We start from the raw sequence: 23,917 nt of genomic DNA, 5'->3' as shown, positions 1-23,917 counted from the left end.
TGTTCACGTACATGGAACTTGATATGAAAAAGCTGGGATCAGCGATTGGTTCAAAAGTCTGTAATTAATAAATTTATGCATAACATTGATACATACAGTAATGTCACTGTTCCTGGGTAATGTTTTTTGTATTTCTGCTCCTCTTGAAGAGCATTTTCATATATACTGATTTTAATATTCTGCTTGTATTAAATCACACTCAACTGAAATAAATTGTAAAATGAAGCTTTTTTAGAATATAGGGTATGTATTCTTGTTTCATTTCCTTTTCTAAGCTATAAGCATCAGAAAACTTTGTTTTTCTAAATATTTTTGTTCTTAAAATTAACCGACTCTATACATTAATTTTAAAATGCCCTCAGTGGATTTAGAGATTTGGGTTAAATCCTTCCTTCGTTGCTTTTACAATCTTATTAATTTCAAAGAAGATTTATATGTGTAAATGAAGAATAAATTTGACCTTTTGTTTTGAGGTACAAGCTTACAGGGCAATGCTATTTGTTAATCCTCTCAAAGAAATCTTTACTCTGAACCTAGTTCCAGTGGATTACTTGCACAAGTAACAGCTACTGGATCCACCTATGTTAAAACACATTTTAATTTTAGTTTCTGTTTTTTCTATCTTGTTTTCAATGAGAGCGTTCTATCCCCTGCTTGAGTTTCTTAAGTTAGTTCTTGTCAAAAACTGAAAAACTATGTTAGGATGTACACCAAATATTAACATCTACAATTAAGACAGAATATTGTTTTTAGTAAGTATAATTTATCAACTTTATTTTTTTCTAAGTGATGAGGGGTGTCACTTTCTGAATATTATTAGCAGTATGAATGCTCCTACATAGGCGAATTTGGTTCATTTCTATTTATTTATTTATTTAAACTAATGAATAGTGCCTGAAGTGAGATACACAGCTGTAACATCAAGGCATTTCTGAGTTAGTGTTGACGTGGTATTCTTAACCTTGCCCTCATTAGTTACTGTAGCACATATGGTATGGAAGATCACCTACTGCTCTTAAACCGTTTTCTAGTACACCGTATGTGCTGTAACACTCGGACACAATGGGGTGAGTAAAATACAAGCCCAAATATCGCAATGTCCTTTCCTTTATTGCTTAGGTAGATCAGCTTGTTTTGTAGAGAACAAACACTATAAATAAAATTACATATGAAATGAACTCCATACTCTTTTAATAAGATGTGATTAAAATGTAAAGGTGATTTAAGTGCCTTGCTCAAGCACAAGTATATCTCAGACAGCTCAGATTAATCCCTCCATTAAAGTTTAGTTCCATGTACTCAATTCATAAGCTCTTTTATGCACTCAGCACTGATGAACAACTTTATGATTCCAAATATGATGCTTAAAAGGACATAGGATTTGCTGCGTGCTACAGAAGGAAGATGAAGGCATCACTAGTGTTCCAGGTACCTGCTGTCCTGGAATTTACTGAATAAAAATGGGAATCTCAAACTGGGAGATGTAGACCATGTGTCATACTATGCAGGAAAGGAAAGAGCCTGCCCTCTCCAATCTCTTGGTGAAGCATGAAACAGTGGTGTGCCCTGCTTGCAAAAGAAGCTAACCGCATGCTGGGTACTATTTAAGAGGAATGTAACCAGTAGACTGAGTGAAGTGATTCAACTTATGTATTTACTAGAGTCCATCTAGAATACATCCAAGTTTGAGCTCCCCATTAAGAGTTGTTGCCAATTGGAGCAGAGAACCACTGAGGTGGTCAGGGGATGGAGCAAGGAGAGGCTGAGGGAACTGAAGTTGTTCAGCTTGGAGAAGACATTGATGTGACCTGATAACGGCCTTCTAGTACTACTCAGAGGGTGTGAAGAAGACAGAGCTAGGCTCTTTGCAGCAGTGGTGCATGGGGAGAGAGACCACAGACATCAACTGAAATGAAAGAGGTTTTGACTTGATATAAGGAAAAACGTTTCTCTGATCCAGGCAGAGGAACAGGTCGCACAGAGGCACTGTGCAATCTCCATCCTTGGAATGTTTCAAGACCTGACAGGACAAAGCTCTAAGCAACCTCACGTGACCTCACAGCAGAGATTGCTTTGAGCAGGGCTTTGGACTAAAGAGCTCCTGAAGTGTCTTTCTGCTCTGAATTATCCTGTGATTCTATATTGAATTGAACATAGCTGGCTTAACTGTGGTAGATTTACACAAGGCCAGATACATAAGAAATTTACCAATGCCTCTAGGATCAGAAAAGAAATAATCAGACTCTACAGAAGATTCATGGTGATGTAGAGAAAGTAATGTCTGTCTCCCACCTTCCCTATATTTCCCCCTAAAGCTCAGTTAATATGCTGGGGTCCCTGCAATTGAACAGCAGAAGCACTGAAGAATCATTAAATACTATATAAATGTGGTAATTGCGCAATAAATTATGATAGAGCCATGTTTCCTGTTGTTATTATTTACTCAATTTCACCTCAATTTTTCAAGTGTATGGAAATTCCAGCTGTTTGAGGTAAACTTAATTAGGCTGCTGTTTTTAGTTCATTAATGCATTACTGTCTGGTATGCAATAAATATGTCACTTCTATCATAAAGGTACAAAAAAAAGAGCTTTTGTCATGTGAAGAAAATTTCCTTTATGTACTTGTGTGATATCGGTGTCAGCACCGCCAGCAACCAACAAGGGATTTTATTATGCAGGGATTGTGAAGTGTGTGGCTTAATCATCTAGTTAACTTTTGAGAAATTTGCTTACATTTTCCTTTCCTTTCCTCTCCTCTCCTCTCCTCTGAAAATAGACCATCTTTCACTTTAGTAATTCTGTAATGTTAATCTAAGTTTGGGCCAGCATGATTCCACAGCAGCAAAAAAACAAACAGTGTCTGAAAAAAGTACTTACTGTAAATCTGCTTTTGTTCTGTAACATATTGATGAACTCAGAAATGTCTGTAAATTGAGAAAATGCAATAAAATGGAAATTTGGATATATGTGTCAGAAAATGTTTCTGCAAGATAAGGAGGTCACAAAGTATTTTGATTTAATTTCATAATTCTTTGGGTGTTCTTCTTTACTTTTCGTTGCTTCTCCATTCTTCAATTTCTCTTCTTTTCTTTTCAGGAGCCTGATACTGGATACTCCGTGCTTGAGGTAAAATTCTTTCCCTAAATATAATCATCGATGCAATAATTGGGAAGTATTTCTAATATGCTGAATAATACTTGTTTCATTGTTAAATCCTTAATGGCATAAACTTGTTTTTCATCACTGGTGAGGCACTATTTTGATAACAGTTATTTTAAATAGGCAGTTTTTATACAAAATAAACATATATTTCTCTCACATATTTTTCAGGTTTATTCAGCAGTTCAGTAGCTCAGTGCCTTGTGAAAGCTACAGTGAATCTATCTTGAACAAAATGACCTCCATCAGCTAGCGAGATTAGGAAAAAAACAGTGTGTATTTCACAGATCGAACAACCTTTATGTTCTCAGGGCTTTTTCATGTTTCATCTAATCCAGTGTAATGGTGGGCTATTACCCATGCCCTTCCTGCTCCTGCAGCTCTTTCTCCCTGCCTACCTTATGTAGAGTGTGGAATCTTGAAGCTGCATGATGATCCCTTGCTGTGCTAATGGAAGACTGAGAGTAATGCATTGTTCGTTCTGTCCATGTTACTACTAGATTACAGCAATGGGAAGGAGAGTAATGTGCAAGTCTTGGCTTCTTTTAGCCCTAGCCCACAGTTAGAAACATATTCTACAAGTCTCCTATTAGTTCCAGTGAAGTCGTGTAAGTTGTTTGCATACAAAATGATTTCAGGGAAATACTGATGGATATCTTCTTGATTTTAAAGATCATGTTTCAAGGTAGTTATTGCAGTCTGTTCTTTAAGGCTCTGTGTTGTACGGAATAAAATTTGTGGCATGTCCCTTTGGAGATGGCTGGAACTGGACCTTATCTAACACATGGCAGCTTGTGGACTTTTCTCACAGAGGCCACACCTGCAGCTCCCCGCTACCAAAATCTTGCCATGTAAACCCAATACAACCCTGCACAGGGGGAGCAGATGATACAAATGGAATCTGAGACAACAGTTCAAGTAGACAAACTTGTGCAAAGTAGAGGTCTCAATATCCATATGTGGTTACTCAGAAATGCATGAATTTATTTTCTTGGCTTTTTGTGATCACAAGTCAGCTTTCCTCTTGCTGTTGGCAATGTGGCTCTTCCAGTTTAGTGCTGTTCTTACTCATCTTAATTGACGTTTTTCAGCTTCTGCATTAGTTTCAGATTAAAATGTTACAGGTTTTCACAGAGCAAAAACTGCATTGTACTACAGTAAACTACTAAAGCTAACTAAATGTTACTTTTGTTTTAAATGGGTCTTGTTAGTAGTAGTTAAGAATTTTGAAGTAGTAAAAAATTTTCTTGTCTCCTAAGGTAAAGGTCATCTTTCTGTAGCTGAAGTAACGAATTTGACATTCTTTTTCTTGCTGTTCTAATCAGAAATTGTATAACAAGCATTGCTACGGGCAATACTATCATCTACAGACTGATGTCTAATTAACGAATAATACATGATATTCAAGATTATTGTTGGCTGTGAAGCCCCAGACTAGGAGCTTAAGACTGGAAGAGCAGCCCAAAGAACCTATTGTTCATGGCAGATACATCTGATAATCATAAAGAAATGTATGGCTTTAAAAACACATTCTCTGATATTTGTTATTGGAAAAAATCAGAGCAATATGTCTATGTTAAGAACTGTTCTGTTTTAGCAATTAGCTTAGAGAAGTTGTTACTTTCAATTGCCAGAAAAAGATCGTTACTATGGGCAGCTTTTCTTATAACCGTTAGGAAATTATTAGCCTGTGTTTGAGTATACTGAGAGCTCTAATTGCAACATGTTCTCAATATAGACTCGGTTATGTTGACTTCAGACATACATGTCTTTGAAAAAAGCAGACTTCCTTCAAGTTGTTAAAAAAATCAACAAACTAACTACTTGTCTAGAATAATGAAAGATGGTTAAGGATATTGAACATCTAACTGTAAATATCAATGCTAATTAATGGTTGTCACCCTACTACAGAGGAAGAAATTAAAAGATAATAAACAAATCTAGATTTCGTCTGTCTGGCCTAGATTCAAATCACCCTGCTTTGCTACTTTCTCTTCTTGAACAAAGGTTTCTAATTGTGGCAGAACTGGCTGCCTAAATGCCTCCTGTATTTCTGCTTGGAAGAAAATTAATGTTAAATATCTCAACATATTTAGGTATACTTTCTTTTTGTTAGGCAGTTATCAAGTTGCATAGAAATATTATATCAGCTAAGGTTAGAGGAAGGCATGGTCTGAGAACTGATGAACAAGAAATGTCTCATTACATAACGACTTAAATTATGAAATCTTCTCTCTTTTATTTAAAGAACAGATGTTGCCATGTGTTGGGCCTTCAGTTCCATTAAGAGTAGCATAATTCTGTTTCTATTCTGAAATGTTTCCTTAGCAAATATTAGTGATGCTTAGATTAGCTGCCCCTAGAGAGTGTGAGTGACCAGGAGCGCGGCGACCAGGAGGGCGGCGAACAGGATGGGCAAACAGGGCGTGGCATGTCAGAAGGGCGTGGCGTGGCAGTTAAGGCATGGCATGGCAGAAGGGCGGGGCGTGGCAATTAGGGCGTGGTGTGGCAGTTGGCGTGGCAGTTAGCACAGGAAGGGCAGAGCGCTACCCCCCACCCATACAAACATGTCCTTTAATGGCGGTCTACCGCTAGCTCAGCTGCAATGGTGTACACCAGGCACAGTGCTCTCTCCAGGAAGTCTCCAGGCGATGCCTCCCCCCCACCAGCCCCACCTTCCCAGGTGCCCCTATGCAACAGGTTTGAGGCCCTGGAGCTTGAGAGACAGGTAGCTGAGGAAGAGGTAGAAAGTCTACCCAGGAGGATGGCTAGGGCAAGGAAGTCGACTCCACGCCTCAGGACTGCCTCCCCCAGGACAGAAAGAAGGGTGATTGTTGTGGGCGACTCCCTTCCTGTAGGGAAGTCTGTTACCTCCCTGGGGCCAGGGTCAGGGACATTGCCAGAAAGCTTCCCAACCTGGTTCGCCCCTCTGACTATTATCCTCTTTTAATAGTCCAGGCTGGCAGTGATGACATCGAAGAGAGAAGCCTGAAGACCATCAAACAATTACTATAGGGGACTGGGACGGTCAGTGGATGGAGCGGGAGTACAGGTGGTGTTTTTGTCCATCCCTATGGTGGCAGGGAGGGGTACAGAGAGGACACGGAAAGCCCACCTGATAAACATGTGGCTCAGAGGCTGCTGCCAACACAGAAATTTTGTGTTTTTTTGACCATGGGGTGCTTTACTCAGCACCTGGCCTGATGGCCACAGATGGGTCCCTATCTCTAAGGGGAAAGCGGATCCTGGGCCAGGAGCTGGCGGGGCTCATTGAGAGGGCTTTAAACTATGTGAGAAGGGGAACGGGGCTGAAACAAGGCTTGTTAGAGCTGTGCCAGGGATAACAATGGCAAGGCTGGGAGAGAAGGCAATGGCCCAGCTGAATTGCATCTACACTAATGCACGCAGCATGGGTAACAAACAGGAGGAGCTGGAAGCCACTGTGCGGCAGGCAGGCTACGACTTGGTTGCCATCACGGAAACGTGGTAGGTCCACTCTCATGACTGGAGTGCTGCAATGTCTGGCTATAGGCTCTTCAGAAGGGACAGGCAGCATGGAAGGGGTGGTGGTGTGGCTCTCTATATCAGAGAGAGTTTCGATGTCTTGGAACTTGAGGCTGGGAATGATAAGGTTGAGTCCCTATGGGTTAGGATCAGCAGGAAGGCCAACAAGGGAAGCATCCTGGTGGGGGTTTGTTATGGACCACCGAACCAGGATGAGGAGACTGATGAGGAGTTCTACAGGCAGCTGACAAAAGTTGCGAGATCATCAGCGCTTGTTCTTGTGGGGCACTTCAACTTCTCAGATATATCCTGGAAGTACAACACATCCCAGAGAAAGCAGTCTAGGAGGTTTCTGGAGAGTGTGGAAGATAGCTTCATGACACAGCTGGTTAGTGAGCCTACCAGGGGAGGTGCCCACACTAGACCTTCTTTCACAAACAGAGAAGGACTGGTGGGAGATGTGGTGGTTGGAAACTGTTTTGGGCAGAGTGACCGTGAAATGGTAGAGTTCTCCATTCTTGGAGAAGCCAGGAAGGGGACCAGTAAAACCGTTGTATTGGACTTCCAGAGGGCTGACTTTGAGCTGCTCAGGACACTGGTTGGTAGAGTCCCTTGGGAGGCGGTTCTGATGGGCAGAGGAGTCCAGGAAGGCTGGGCACTCTTCAAGAAGGAAATCTTAATGGCGCAGGAGCGATCTGTCCCCACGTGCCCAAAGATGAGCCGCAGTGGAAGAAGACCGGCCTGGCTGAACAGAGAGTTGTGGCTTGAGCTTAGGAGAAAAAAGGATTTACAATCTTTGGAAAAGAAGGTGGGCCACTCGGGAGGACTATAAGGATACCCAGTACCCTGAATTGGTGGAAGGGGATGGGGAGCAGAATGTGGCCCTCACTATCCATGAGAAAATGGTTGGCGACCTGCTACGGCAGTTGGATGTATGCAAGTCAATGGGGCCAGATGGGATCCACCCAAGGATACTGAGAGAACTAGCAGAGGAGCTGGCCAAGCCGCTCTCCATCATTTATCAACAGTCCTGGCTATCGGGGGAGGTCCCAGTCGACTGGTGGCTAGCAAGCATGACGCCCATCTACAAGAAGGGCCGGAGGGCAGACCCGGGAAACTATAGGCCTGTCAGTTTGACCTCAGTGCCAGGGTAACTCATGGAGCAGATTATCCTGAGTGTCATCACACTGCACTTACAGGGCAACCAGGTGATCAGGCCCAGTCAGCATGGGTTTATAAAAGGCAGGTTCTGCTTGACAAACCTGATCTCCTATGACAAAGTGACGCGCTTGGTGGATGAGGGAAAGGCCGTGGATGTGGTCTACCTTGACTTCAGCAAGGCTTTTGACACCGTTTCCCACAGCATTCTCCTCAAGAAACTGCCTGCTTGTGGCTTGGACTGGCGCACGCTTCATTGGATTAAAAACTGGCTGGATAGCCGGGCCCAAAGAGTCATGGTGAATGGAGTCAAGTCCAGCTGGAGGCCGGTCGCTAGTGGCGTTCCCCAGGGCTCGGTACTGGGGCCAGTCCTCTTTAATATCTTTATCGATGATCTGGATGAGGGGATCGAGTGCACCCTCAGTAAGTTCGCAGGTGACATCAAGTTGGGTGCGTGTGTCGATCTGCTCGAGGGTAGGAAGGCTCTGCAGGAGGATCTGGATAGGCTGGACCGATGGGCTGAGGCCAACTGTATGAAGTTCAACAAGGCCAAGTGCCGGGTCCTGCACCTGGGGCACAATAACCCCAAGCAGAGCTACAGGCTGGGAGATGAGTGGTTGGAGAGCTGCCAGATGGAGAAGGACCTGGGAGTATTGGTGGATAGTTGGCTGAATATGAGCCAGCAGTGTGCTCAGGTGGCCAAGAAGGCCAACAGCCTCCTGGCTTGTATAAGAAGCAGTGTGTCCAGCAGGGCTAGGAAAGTGATGGTCCCCATGTACTTGGCTCTGGTGAGGCCTCACCTTGAGTACTGTGTTCAGTTTTGGACTCCTCACTACAAGAAGGACGTGGAGGTGCTCGAAGCAGTCCAGAGAAGGGCAACGAAGCTGGTGAGGGGCCTGGAGAACAAGTCCTATGAGGAGCGGCTGAGGGAGCTGGGCTTGTTCGGCCTGAAGAAAAGGAGGCTCAGGGGCGACCTTATCACTCTTTATAAGTACCTTAAAGGAGGCTGTAGCGAGGTGGGGGTTGGTCTATTCTCCCATGTGCCTGGTGACAGGACGAGGGGGAATGGGCTAAAGTTGTGCCAGGGACGTTTTAGGTTGGATATTAGGAAGAACTTCTTTACTGAGAGGGTTGTGAGGCATTGGAATGGGCTGCCCAGGGAAGTGGTGGAGTCACCATCCCTGGAGGTCTTTAAACGACATTTAGATGTTGAACTTAGTGATATGGTTTAGTGGAGGACTTGTTAGTGTTAGGTCAGAGGTTGGACTCGATGATCTTGAAGTCTCTTCCAACCTAGACAATTCTGTGATTCTGTGATTCTGTATTTCAGTACCAACTGGTGTTTGTTTTCTCCCCATTGATTTGCTATCTCTATAGTCTACATGGTCAGGTAGTCTAAGGTTATGTTTGCCTTTCCACACTACTCACATCGCTCCACAGGACATTTAACATAGCAGTTTATCATTTCAGGTATCTATTAAGTACTTCAATAATCTCACAGACTGAGATGCTTATACATTTACACGCTTTTACAGTTTATGCTCTGAATTTGAGATGATCTTTTTAAAGACTATCACTTCTGGATACTTAATGCTATAGTAATGTATCTTGAACCTCTGGTTATGAGATCTTCCTTCTTTCTTTACAGATGCCTGTGAAGGGAATTGCTTTGCATTATAGTGGCTTTACTTAGCTTGCTCTCCCATCCCAATTTAAACAAGGTGTCCATCAGCAATGGGTTTTGAATGGCACTTGTAGCTGAGTATTTCTTCAGGAGCAGAAGATCTCAGTTGCCTGTGACATAAATTAGTCCTAACTTTGATCAGGCGTGAAATTCTGTCCTCCAAACTCAGGGACTTTACTTGTTCCACTCCAAAAGAGTGGTCTAAGTTCTGGTCCCCTCTCCACCTCTGTCAGGCAACTGTATGGCTGGACCAGGAGGGAACTGCCAGCACGTTGCCTTGATTGACAGGACAAGCAATGAATGAGCCTGCTTGAACACATGGGCTCCCTGTGTGCTTTCCCAAACATGCTGGCGCCATGCTTGAAGCTGCACTTGTGACCTGCATGTCAGGCAATGGATTTTAAGAGCAGCATTAGGTCCACCTATAGCGTATGTTCAGATACACCCGGTTGTTCCAATCAATAGCTTATTCAAGCTTATTAAAACTGTGAAAGGAACAATAAAATATTTTTTTTTAAAAAATGCTGTTTAGATGATTTAATTGGTGTCCTGAAGATACTTGTCTTTTTGTACTTTATCCTTATTCAGGCTGCCTGGAGCCTGAAAACACGAGCTTTGACAGAAATGGTGTATGTGGATGAAATCGATATGGATCAAGAAGGAATTGCAGAGATGATGCTAGATGAAAATGCCATTGCTCAAGTCGCAAGTAAGAACGACTTTCTCTTAAGTACACTGATGCAACAGGAGCTGTTTTGGCCAGGATTGTCATCTATCATAAAATAGTACACACTGGAGTGGTCTGTTACGGCTTTTAGCTATTGTTACAAGAAGAGCTTTCAATTGTTTTCTGATTGCATTGACCACATGATCTTGATATACTGCTTAGGCCTGTCTTCCAGGGATTTGGATGAAAAGTGTTTTGTCAGCTTTTCCTCTACATTTCTGTACTAGCTGTCTCTTTTCCATCAGTGCATTGATTTCTGGCTTCTTCTCTAGTGGGAAACAAAAGAAAAATACGCCCTTGGTGTACTAAGTATCCCATCCCTATGCCTGTACTGTAGACAACAGTCAGGCCAAATCTGACATCACTGATTTGTTGCATTTCCTACAAACATTTTCTAAACTGCTTTTGCTTTCTTCTGCTTTTCTCTTCTTTTTCCTCTCTTGCTTTCCAGGGCACTTCTTCAGCACTGTCATTGTTTCCTGCATGAAGCTCTTTTCAGTTTCATGAGATCCTATCTAAGCGGGCAGTCATTATAGTCGTCCATTACTTCTGTACTTTTTGACATTATTTCTATTTGCTGTGTTTCTCTATTATGGTCCATATGGGAATTTTTATGCATCTTATTAGATACGACTCTCAACCACCCACCATGTAAGAGAATTTAAGGGAAGAATTGGACATAGATTAGAATTAATTTTTGAATCATTAAAAGCTTTTCTTATCTGGATAGAAGTAGGCAACTGTATATTTTTATCCATCTGATTGCATTTTTTAAAATTGTCATTACATGCTTGGTCACATATAAACAGTCAAGCAGTACTCAAGTTGTGTTTATACATTTTGATAATTTAATTATATGTATTTGTCTCAAAACAGCATAGTAATCTTACTTAAACTTTTTGCAGCCTGTGGTAAAGACCATCTGCCAAGAAAAATCATTTGAGGAATATTATTGAGAAATGGAGCATTCAGGAAAAATACTTTCATACTAAACTGAAAAAGAGGTGACTTTTTGGATAGAATGTCACAAATTTCAAAGACAAGGAAAATTTTTATGGTAGTATAACCTGCACTCCAGAATCACTGAGATAAATAAGATAAATAATGTTGTTCATGCTTTAAATCTACCACACGTGCCTGAGATAGCGTGTAGTTTATTGGAAAGTATAAAAACTTTCAGAGAGAAAGACTGCAGTCTTTGTTAAATTACTAAATTTGCTTGTATCAATGTATGCCATATCCCTAGTGGGAATTATCAACTGTGGCTTCAGCTGTTGCTTCTTTGTGTACTTTTTATGCCTGATATGAAGTCTTTATTTTCAAAGGTATATTTTTATATCTTTTAATATACCTTTTATATATATGTATAGTCTTTATATTCAAAGGTATATAGAGTAAATAGCTAAAACTGTGCTTAAGTCATTCAGTGATCTTTTCTTTGATGAACCAAATGAACGTTTCATTTTGAGGTTTATATTTTAATTGTTGAATTGAGTCTTGAAATTCTCATCTTGTCTCTTTCCAATTTATCCACGTCCTTTTTCTGTTGCAGTCACCAAACCAACAGTCCACTGGCACCATATAGAAAACCATGTACAAAACATGGTTTTCTTCTACAGCTTAATTTTACTTTCTGCATAACAATGAAGTACTTTTCTGTTAAACTTTTTATATAAAAGTTAAGCACAGGTATCACTTCCACTTCTACATGTGACAATAAGAACAGATGCTTGCTGGATGTCGGCTTTTTCTGTTGCTGTTAAAAAGTGTTAGCTGTAGTTGGTCTTGACTTGGGGTCTTTGGGTCTTTTACTGAGGCAAACTTATCAGGATATCGTCCCCCGCTCTTGTTATAGCTTACAACATTTTAAGATTTTTAGATGTGTAGTTACACCAACTGTAGTACAACTCCTATTATCTGTAGTTTGCTTACTCAGCAGTTCAAATTCTTTTACATCAGTTACACATGCACTGGAATTTTTCATCTGTCCCTATCTTAGTTTCCCGACAGAACTATCTTAATAACAATTTATCTCTCTCTCGCATCATTAAATAATTAATCATATAGAGTCCACTAGAAACAACTACTTTTCTGTGGTTCCTCTTCATGCATATATACTGAAATTTGTATTTTACCCATTTTGAAAATTCTTGTTGTTTTGATGTGTTAGTTTTCCAGCATTCTTGTTTATTAATGAAAATACCCTGTAGCATCATTTTACAGAAAGTTCCTAGTCTGTTACTTTTGAACTCAACACCATCAATTTTATCAGCTAAGGTTGTAGTCTTGTTAAAATATGTTACCTTGACAACATATTTTTCAGAAACTCATACTAATTGGCATTATGGATAATCACAGCTATTTTATTAACTAGGGAGTTAAAGGAGTCATCTGCAGCCATCACTGACTGCTGAAATTAAGCTCTTAAATTCTGCAGCAGCTTCTAATGAGCACATGAATTGCTGTTTTCTCTTGATGCCTATTCATAGCTAGTTCAGTTGCAATTGTCAAAGTAGGGCTCAGAACTGAGTTGCTTAGGGTGAGATCAAGGGAAATAAATCCTGTAAGCATTCTCCAAGTACATGAAAGCACAAAACAAAAATGTCTGGAAAGGGATTAAAATGCCCTGTCTTTTTTATTTTATTGTGATATTTTTAAAAAGATGCTGAGAAAGTAAAAGACTGGTTCATTGTTTGCTAGCCTGAAAAGTTGAAAGCCCTTCGTCCATTTCTCAGAAGAAAGAAAGATGCCCTAGATACCACCTTAGAAACTCTGCTTGGTGGACTGTCCACCCTTTCTGCCGTGGAGTGAAAAATTCAAGGTTCATAGTACTTCAAAGAGCACATAATCAACAGAGAACCTAAGTGTGGCTAGCCAGAAGAGAGAGAATCCTGAGTTCTGGTCCTTATTTCAGCATCATGTACATATTGACTAGGATTTACCAAGGAGATCATGGTTAATATCTTTTTTGTATTTGTATTCTTACTTAAATAGTGGAATGGTAGCGCCTCAGAGATAATTACATCTTGAGGGTGGAAGTATGAGAGAAGGCTGAAGAAAGGGCAAACATGGGGGGTTATACTGTGGGGAAAATAAGGAGGCAGGAAGCTGCCTAGCTATCAATATATAACTCCAGTTCTTGGAAGTCTTTGCAATAAGAGCTGTTCATAGGTACCTAGAAAATAAGTATGTGAGCAACAGAGATTTGTCAAGAGCTACCTTTTTCAACTTAAATCTCATTTCCTTCTGTACGTGGTAGCAAGCGGTGGACAGACAGGCTGATGTAGATGTCATATTTTACTTTTAAACAAATTTTTAAAACCTTATCTTAGACGTTCTCATAGAAGGCTAGGAAAAATGATTATAATTAAATGTCAGTAAAAGTGATATATTCAGGAACTAGTAATTCTTAATGATCCACTATCAAAGCAGAAAGTTGTGAAAAGGGGAACCCTCTGTTTGTTTGCTTGGGTCCAAACCAATTCGGTATTTACATTGATTACCTTTGGATATAAATGAGTTTGAAATTTACTATGCTCTAAATTGTGGATGGGGGTCCTACATGATCTAGTGACAGGAGATAGCTGTCCTGTGGCTAAAGATTGTGGTTTACTTGATCAAACCTGGATAGTATTTGAATCCCAGGTAGAAAATATACCATTTTAAATTAGTTTGATCTCATTATTCCAATAGCCTTTCTTACTTAAACACTATCCTAAGATGTTCTTGAGAAGACAGTCTGTTGTAGAACGTGCGCAAAGGCAATATTGCTTGCCTTCAGTGAAGAGAAGGACTCAAATGATAATTTAAAATCCAGTGAAATGGATGTTGTACAGGTACTAGTGTACAGGTACTAGACATACTTGAAATCTGTAGGATATATGAGGGGGAAAAGGAAGGAGAAGCAGCACATCCTTACCATCTACAGAGAAAGGGTGAAGAGAGAAACAGAACTAGAGGAATAATCTACAGAAGATTACTTTTTCCAATGTTAATGATGACATCTTTCTTGCAGTGATCTGACAATTTACCAGTAGTACAATGCAGTTTTCTTTCTTCTTGTCTTCTTTCTCTAGTGCTATCTCTCTCCAGTTTGAACCAAGAAATTTCCAGTTTATTGTAAGACACAGGCATTTTTAAAGCCCCTTGGACAAGGGTGTAGTATCTCAAGATGAAGTGAACAATGCTCTTATTTTATAGGACCAGGAACATCTTTGAAAGTCCCTGGAACTAGCCAAGATGCAGGCCCCAGCCCAGCTGTTAGGTACGTGATAATTTATTTTTTAAAAATGTGACTTGTTGCACATAAGCAAATCCTAAATTTACATCATAAAAATGAAACTTCCAATATAAGTTATGTTTAAACTCTCTATGAGTAAATATCATTTGATGTGAGGTTAATATGCTTACCATCTTCAGGCCAGTAACTCAATCAGGAAGACCTATTACAGGATTTGTGAGACCCAGCACACAAAGTGGACGGCCGAGTACTATGGAACAGGCTATAAAAACACCTCGAACAGCTCTCACAGCTCGTCCAGTTACTAGTGCTTCTGGGAGATCCGTCAGGATAGGAACGGTAAGTTGCTTGACTCTGTTCTTAGAAAGCATCTTGATCATAGCACAATGACATTGTACTTAACTTAAAAGCTGCATCTAAACTCAAGTTTGAGGGAGGTCAGTATTTTTAATATTTTGTTTAAATTGTTTCCAAAGTCAAGTTTGAAAATACTACCTCATTAGTTTGCTAGTCTATTCATGGATACAATGTACATATGTACAGAATTTCACAAAAATTCATACAAGTTTTACAAATTCACAAGTTTTTTGAGACTGATTTTTATTCACTGAAGACCATGAAAAGACTATGACATGATTTCACCATAAGTATGCCGGAGTCTGTAAGATTTTCAGTTTGCTACAAAGCAATTACTAATCTTTCAGTCTCTATTACTTCAGAAGATAAAGAAAATAAGATGTACTAGTTTTATTCTGATCTATTCTCAAAATTAACACACTACAACAGGCATGAACATGTAATACAGATTAGTAGCATGTTACTGGCAAGTTCTTAATATCACGGGTACAAACGGATCTCCCTAAATATTTCTTGAAGATCTTTTATGTATCCCACCTGCCTTCAGTCCATCTAACAGCGTAAGCTGCATGCTTAGGCACATTATGAAAGAAGTGGAGAGAGGGAAGAAAAAGGTAGTTCCAGGAGGTAGTTCATGCAACCTCTTTCAGGGATTGTATGGGAGTAGGATAGATTCCTCACTTTCAGAAAAGATGAAATTAAGATGAATCCTTATTGTGAAGCAGAGGAATGCATCTAAAACTGTATTGTTGTGTTGTTTCTTTTTTCTTTTCTTTTTTTTTTTTTTGGCATACTGCTACTATTTTGAAAATTTTCACTAAAAGTGTAGGGGATCTTCCCACTTAAAAACTTGTTTCTCCCCTTCAGGCTTCAATGATAACAAATCCAGATGGCCCTTTCATAAATCTGTCTCGACTGAATTTAGGAAACTATGCTGAAAAACCGAAACTGGCAAAAGTATGTAATTATTTTGGTTACAATTGTGATATCTGTTTCTAATTTTCTAGCATCATTCTAATGATACATGAGATTGGGGATGGAAACAACGATGAACTGTGTTCAAGATATAAATTTCATATAAATAGTGTGTTACATATCTTTCGTCCACTAACAGGGGTTATCAGACTTGGAATTGAAAATATGTGTGATGCAGTCATTTTGAAACTATAAGGTAGCAAAAACCTACGTATATACTAAAATACTCTAATATTTACTCTATAGTAAATTGCCTTGAACTCTCTGTATAGGAGAGATAATGAAGATAATGAAGGACTACCATCTCCACTGAGGGCAGTTACAAGTCAGTTCTAGAAAAAAGCTGCACGCCTTTTGTCCAGTTATGTTCTTATCACCAGTAAGTCAGCACACAACTATGCTAAACCAATTAGAGCTTATAAAATAGAGAGAATGTAAGAAACCCTAGGAGGATTAAGGAACAAGACACATTCGTATGAAACCAGGCTTAGCTCTTCTCCTTCAAGACAGCTAGCTTTCAATTTTTCTTTTGATAACTCTGTATAGTTTTTAAATAGGTAGGGTTGCTTTCAGGTGAAATATTTATTCTTAGCAACAGCTATCAGAAATGCAGACATAGATATTTTTAACTTTTTTTTTTTTTTTAAATTAGAGTTTTCAGGGAAGACAGAGTAGCTCTGTCCTTCAATTTCATATAAAAGAGACTTAAGCCAAAAATTATAAATCAACAGTCTTCATGGAAAACATCCATAGGCAGAAAGTATACTTGTCAGTATTATGAAGCTAATACGATATGACATTAATGTTTCATACAGAATATAAGTTCTAAGTTTAAATTTAGCGCTGCATGGATTTATAACTTTTTTTTTCTTTCTTCTTTTTTGTAAAACAAGATAGTATTAAGGCTAAAGCCAAAGCAGGAGTTGAAAATGCAGACTGTACTTTGGGTTGAGAATCACTGATTAAAGTTTTAAAACTCTTTGAGCTGTCACCTGTCTTAGACACAAGATGATAAATCTTGCAACTATTAAACTCACATAATTAGCCTTTGTATTCATGTTGGTACATAATCTTCCTACCTATTTCTTCCTTATGTTTGAAAAATATGTTTATCACGTCTTCTTTTACATTAGATTATCTATTTTTTCATTGTTTGACCATGTCTTCCTTGAAGTATGAAGGAATGGACAAAATAAGTTTGCTAAGTCGCTAGTCTGTGACTGAAGCATCAGCTGTGTTAAGGACTACTGCAGGAAGCACCATAGCAGACATAAGAGATATCACCTGTCCCCAGAGATAGCCTCTATTAAATCTCAGTTGGCAACTGGTTTATGCTATGAAACAGGAAATTTTATCTTCTTCAGCTTGTGGATTTTTAATAGAGTTATTAAGATAATTCTAGATATTTTTATCCAAGTGAATGTTCAGTAATTTTTGAAGGTCAGGGCCTATAGATAGCCACAGTAAATTCCTCATGCCAGCCATCCAAGAAGATATCTTTTTTATCACTTATAGATTTACTCACTTTTACTGAATGTTTCCTTGTTATTGCACTAGAGGAGAAGTTGTACTGCCACTTTTTAATTTTCTGTTATTTTGTTATTTTCACTTCTAAACACCCAATAAATAAATGTCTAGTTCTAATCTTCCTATAAACACATTTTTATTAATCATTCCTTACTTTCTTTTAATACTCTCTGGACATTCTTTTCTGAAAAACAGTAGAAGAAAAGTAGGTTGTGGTTTACTTCCTCACCAAGAGTGACAATTAATTAGTAATTTTCTATTTTTCGTAAGGTAAATCTTTTAAGAATTTGCTTGAGAAATGCTGGCAGAGGAGTCATGGAAGCTTTACAGGATTGCTGTCTTTTCCTTCTTTCCTTCCTTCCTCCCTTCCTCCCTTCCTTACCTCCTTCCTTCCTTTATGGGCCAAAGTTTTCATCTGGGGATGTTTAGTTTTTATTAAAAATGAATACTATGAATTAGGAAAAAAAACCAACAACGTTCTTTTGCAGCAATTTAAACCTGGAATATGGTTGCTCAAAAAGTTAGTAATGCTTTTTGTTACTAACACCCTTATCCAGTTCTGGGGATAGAGGCTTCCAGTCTCCCTTTAAATATGTACTATCTTTCAGCATCATTATATTCACTTCAAATGCTACCTCCATTAGCAGTTATGTACCCTTCTGTATTCCAGTTTAGAACAGTTAGAAGGTGGTATTACTTGCTTAGCTTTATAAAGGAATAATAAGAGACTTGAAATCTTGAACCTTTTGTATAATTATGGTTTGTTATTGGTATTATTATAGTGTGGAATTTCAGGAATGTGATATTGTTGGCACTTACCATTTATAAATAAAAAGGCAATTCCTCCATTACAGATCCCAAAATTATGTAGGGTTTAGAAAGTTTTGTTTTCTTTTCCCTAAGACAGAATTTGCTCAGCTTACATGCCTAATAAATGTATGTTTACTCTAATTAGACTTAGCTCTACATTAGCACCTATCTACACATTGCAAAAACTCTTTGTTAGATAACTTGTTGATTTTACAGTTGGGAAGTCATGAAAATGGTACTGGGTTTTCAAATTTACATTCACTTTCAAATTATAGCTCTCTGTTTTTTTAAGGTGACTTTAAAGACCAATGATTAAAGACAATTCCATTAATCTCTTGCAGCAAATTAAGAATTAAAATGCTTTCCTGTAATGACAATATAACAATGTATAGTTTTTGTCTATTGGGGTCTTAATGAAATGTTAATGTCAGTAGTTCTGATGTGCAAATGTGATTGCTTGCACAAAGAATTAGTCTCTGCCTAATGTAATCAAGATTCTGAAGTTCTGTAAGATAATATTTACTAATTTTTATCTTTAAATATGACATTGTTTTAAATATTCTTCTGACAGGCATTGTTCGAATATATTTTTCACCATGAAAATGAAATAAAAATTGTGAGTAATTCATACTTTCCATTATCAGTTTTTATTAAGTATCAGTCTGTTATTTCTGTTAATATTCTGCTGAACTAAGGATCCAAGTAGTACATCACATTTCAGTTCAGAAGTGAAGCATTAGAAATTGTATAAGAGAAAGAAACCCTTTCTACAGGTAAGGTAATGTGCACATACCTATATGTTCCTTATTGCTATCTTTTTTGAGAGGCAAAGCATTATAACATTATTAAGTTAGATCTCTCATCTATCAACATGGTAAGGTGAAATATTTAATTATTTCACCTTAACAGAATTTACTGGAGTCTGAGCAGCACTATATACCAGTTAGTTGAGCTGTCTTGAAAGTTCAGAGTACCTGAGGCCTAATACAAAGTGATACGTTTGAAAAGATTGTCCATTATGAGAAGAAGGTGAAAATACCTTGCAAAATAATTAGTGTTTGACATGATCGTAATTTGGCATTTGAACCCTCTGAGATGATGCTTATGTATTTGAGTGAATAGAAATGAAATGTATTTGGTGAAACTAGAAAAAATTTGGTGAAAACTAAAATGCCAGTAGGAGTTGGACAGTTTTGCTAGAAATTTACTTCTGTAGAGCTGAGGTGTTTTGTGGCCTTAAGGGAAAGAGTGTGTTGTCCCTAATAATTTTCCTAATTATATAGTTTCCCTCTTACCCTGTCTGAAACTTTGCTGATCTTTATATGATGTTGCACTGAATGGGCAAGATCAAATTTGTGTAAGTATTATTCAAGCTCTCAGAAATAAATAAAGGTTGCAGGATTTTTTTTGGCAGCTTACCAAGGGAAATAATTAGCTTACTGAATGAATAAAGAGTCAACGTATTTCATTACTATGTTAGATACATGCAGCCAGTCGAAATGGAATCAAAATTTCTGCTTGAAGTTTGTATGAGAGTAGTATCAATAGTAGTAGTGTCAATAGTGCATAGCTGATTAAACAGTTACTTAACTTTCTCCTGCACTACTAACTGGTGTGTGATTAGATCTGAAGTTACGCTCTCAAGCTGTTTATTTGATACCATCATTTTCAGCCAGTTAATAACACACAAGAAGATTTTGTTGTTGACAATATAGATCAGAACCATTTCCAAATGTACTGCTATGTGAAGCTTTTAATATAGTATCAAATGATTATAGTTGTACACTGTCAATTTATTGCATAGCATTTTTCTAAGAGGATTGAATTGCAATGCATTGTTAATACAAAATGTGGTTGAACCAGCAAGTGCAAGTGTCAAACACGTCAGAGAGAAATAGCAACTATTATTTACATATTCTGATACTGAACATGAAGGGCTTGTTTTTTATGTCTCTAATAACTAGAATGTATGTTGTTTGTTACTGAGAGCTCAGTTCACAAGGAATAGGTCACAGTATGCTATCTACACTGGGAGGATATGCAGGATCCCCAGACTGGACAGATCATTACATAAAATGCAAGCAAATTTCCAAGCACTCCAGCAAAAAAAAATTGTAAAACACTCTTGCCCTATACTGCATGTTCTTTGAAATCCCTGCTGGAGAATTCAGGATCACTGTCTTACAGGAAATTTTTGCCTATGGTTTTCTGTGCACCCTAGTCACCTGAATAAATCTCTAAGCAAAGAAGTGTCAGCTTAGTCACCACTGTTTATTGAGTAATGAGAGGGAGATCTACATTTTTGGTTAAAGGTAGCATCCTGTAAAAAAAAAAAAAAAAAAAAAAGTCACAGTTCGCAGTGCAAGGTGCCTTTATGTTGTGATGTGTTTCTCTGAAGAGAGATTTTTTGACTGTTCAGTATTTTTCTCTTGATTGTGTTTATTCCTCTTTTCTTCTGCAATTCCTTCTCCACCATTTTCAATATATTGCTGTTCTCCAAACTGACCTTCTTCCTTTTGAGTCTCATCTGCATTAATTTTTCTTAAACAACAAAAAAAGAAATAATTTAGTTTTTGCTTAAACTTGGCTGTGTCAAACCTGTGTATTCACTAAAGACATTTCACTGATTCATTTTCTTCCTTCTCCCTGAAAAGATTTCAGATGATTTGGATTCAGCAGAGATGTTAACAGTTTAAAAGTTGATTTGGATCTCTCTTGATCGTCCAACATTCCGTGACATCTATTCCGTCTTTGTACGAAACACTTTTCTGTGCAAGATGAGATGAAAGAGCTTGGAAGTTATTAGATCAAAGCCTGGGAAATTGACTTAAAGTGACTGTGTAGATGGAAAAGTCTCTACTTGCAGGCTTTCTTCATGGGTAGAATTGGAAGACCAGTTCCTGCAGTTTCATAAATAAAACACAAAAGTAGCAGTGAGCATATTGTTCCTTTGTCAATGTGCAGATCTGGAACAGTCTGTACTGTTCTCATCTGCATTATTATTTAAAAAGCAAAGGCAGTTTTATTATTTTGCTTCTTCTTAGTATTCAGCCAGTCTATAGAAAAAAAAAAAAAAAAGCCTTAGCAATTTCAGTTGAGGAATATCATTAATCAGTATGCGTTCAGCTGCACAAACAATGCAAGGAACTCAGTTAAAATTAAAAGTAAATATATCTATAATCTATCAATTTTCAGAAACTTGGAGACAGAAGAAGAAAAGAGAAGCACTGAGCTTATTCAGCATTTGAAAATGCATTCAAAATTCTTTCATCTTACTTAATGAAAAATTAAACACTTCTCTGAAGAAATTCCTATTACCCTATCCATTATTGTTCTTGACTTGTTCTCTTTTGAAGGCATACACTTAATAACTGACTTTCTATGTTCCTTGAGTATTTCTAAATGCTGTTTTACAGGCTACGTGCTATAAGAGCAGAGCAGTGTAAAAGACTTGTCCAGAAATAGTTCAGCTTCTACTTATTTCAGCAGTAGGCTGTGACATTGTATTCTGCCATTATTCATAGGTGGGTAATGATGACAACACACTTTGTCCTGAGAAAGAGCAAAGAATGTACAATATATACTTGGATTAAGAAATCATGACCGTAGTTCTTTGTAATACTCTGAACTTTATACTCTCTGATAGATATCTATTTATAATGGAATTATGTTAGATTTACAAACTATCGAAGTCCAGAAGACATTCACCAAAATAAATTGGCTGATGTTATTTATTCAGCTGTTTTATAAACTAGCCAATGTCAGTTTGTCTACAAACAAGAATTTAGTCAATAACAATTGCTGGGAGAATTTGATTTTGCAAAACCACGGTAAATTACCACAGCCCTATAAGCTGTTCTATACATACTGAGTTCTATACATACTGACAGTAGATGATTTGGAAGTCTTAATTTATAGCACAATTTATCCAAGGAGAGTAATAGTAAAAATAAATAAATAAAAACAGCTCACAATCATGCTAAATACAGGTTTGATAAATTCTTTGTGAAAGAAGATTTTTATTATCACTGTAGTGTTTTTTTTTTTTTTGCACAAATATGCACAAGCTTGGAAAGTAGGCCCATGTGAACCTTACAAATTCAACAAGTTCAAATGCAAAATGCTGCACTTGGGTTAGGGCAATCCCAGACATGAGCACAGACTGGGAGCAGGACACATTGAGTGTAGCCCTGCCATGAGAGACGTGGAGTTTTGGTGGACAGAGACCTCGACACGAGCCAGCTTTTCATGCTTGCAGCCCAGAAGGCCAACTGCAACCTGGGCAGCATCAACAGAGGGGTGACCAGCAGGGCGAGGGAGGTGATGCAGGATAGTTGGAACAGTCATGGACAGTGACAGTCAAGGGAATGCAGAACAGCTGGAACACTTATTACTGTTACTCCTGGTTGTTTTTCAATTAACATGCTCTGCAGATTGAACATTGATTTGTACCTAAACTGTGCAATTAAAAAAAAACCTTGCACCAAACTGATCTTTAAATATGCTAGCAGTTGGTATTGACATGGCATGGTGAAGGCTTTGACTTTTAAAGGTCTGTTTTAATCAAGTTACTAACATTTCAAAGGCCACATTGTCAGAAGATTTGTTGTAATGCCAGCAGAAAGTCTGACGTGCAGAAATCTGACACTGATATGCACAAAGCCTTTTCAGGCAAACACCTTTTAGAAATGTTGATAACGTTTGTAGTGTTTGTGGACTAAAAATTTGTATTGCATGTAAGCATCAGAAACAGGATGTTCCTATTCCTTTCCTATTGCCTTAACAGAAAAGTATTAAACCAGGATTTACTTAATTTCAGAAATTAATTTCAAAATTAAGTTACATTTTGTTTCTTGATGCTAGTAATAACATCCCAGTAAGATTTCAGGATCTGCACCAACAGCAAAAGTGCTGATGTTAGTCTACAAAGCCTGAAGCAGTCTTAGTTCCCACTCTCTAAGAGCAGCCAGAATTGTTAGCCTTACATAAAATAGTTTTCATAAATAATTAGGGTACCAGAAAGAAAGCTGAGTGTATAACTACAGAAGGGATGGCTGTTTGAAATTCAGTCCTTCTCCTTGAATACTTGTCATCAGAGCACTCTAAGGAGGGCTCTTTAAAGTACATAATTTGCAGTAGGATCCTTACTCATTTTCCATGACTACTTGTGCCCCATTAGAAACAAGTGTGGTATTTGGCAGATGCACACATTCTTTACAAATTTGAAAATGCAAACAATTTTGAAAACACAACAAAAGTAAGTGATACTTCAATTTCAGCTGTTTTTCAGAGTTTTCCCAGTGAACTCTAGTGGGACAAAATTGTGTATATACTTTCAGGTGAAAGTGTTTGGAAGGGAAATGTAATTTCTATCTTGAAGTGAGCTTTTTCTGCATGACAGTTGTGGTGTCCAGGGGACTGGCTGTGCAATTTGCAAAGGTATTAAGAAACAAAAGGCTGCCCAAATAAGCTCTGCCATCTGAGGATTTCAAGGATACCACACACCTGAATCAGATAGTGACTTCAGAGTTGTAAATCTTCCTTGGTTTTCTCTCTCCTGTCATGGAAGCTGGGATTGCCAGTTGTCTCTTTCTTTTGAGGACACCAACAATGCAACTCCTTACACTGAATTGGTATAGAAAAAATACTCTTTTTCACAGAGCCAAAAGAGAACAACTTTTGTAAGTTGTTGTAGCTCCGCTGACTTTGCTGTGCTATATCAAATAATCAAATATATCAAAGTAACCTGTCGATTACTTGCAGCCTCATTTTGC

At 38.3% G+C, this 23,917-nt stretch overlaps 1 protein-coding gene across 1 annotated transcript in view; it reads left to right on the top strand.

Moving 5' to 3' along the window:
- Positions 1-23,917, top strand: part of TTC8 (tetratricopeptide repeat domain 8) — a 45,892-nt gene that overhangs the window by 5,515 nt on the left and 16,460 nt on the right. Inside the window, exons 2-7 of the mRNA XM_032188503.1 lie at positions 3,099-3,128; positions 10,096-10,216; positions 14,435-14,498; positions 14,654-14,813; positions 15,699-15,788; positions 18,715-18,759. Of these exons, the coding sequence (XP_032044394.1) occupies positions 3,099-3,128; positions 10,096-10,216; positions 14,435-14,498; positions 14,654-14,813; positions 15,699-15,788; positions 18,715-18,759 (510 nt within the window). The remainder of the gene's footprint in view (positions 1-3,098; positions 3,129-10,095; positions 10,217-14,434; positions 14,499-14,653; positions 14,814-15,698; positions 15,789-18,714; positions 18,760-23,917) is intronic.

Source organism: Aythya fuligula, chromosome 5, assembly GCF_009819795.1.
Source record: "Aythya fuligula isolate bAytFul2 chromosome 5, bAytFul2.pri, whole genome shotgun sequence".
Classification (NCBI taxonomy): Eukaryota; Metazoa; Chordata; class Aves; order Anseriformes; family Anatidae; genus Aythya; species Aythya fuligula.
Note: the sequence above shows the minus strand (reverse complement) of the source record. Positions and strands in the feature narration are given on the sequence as shown.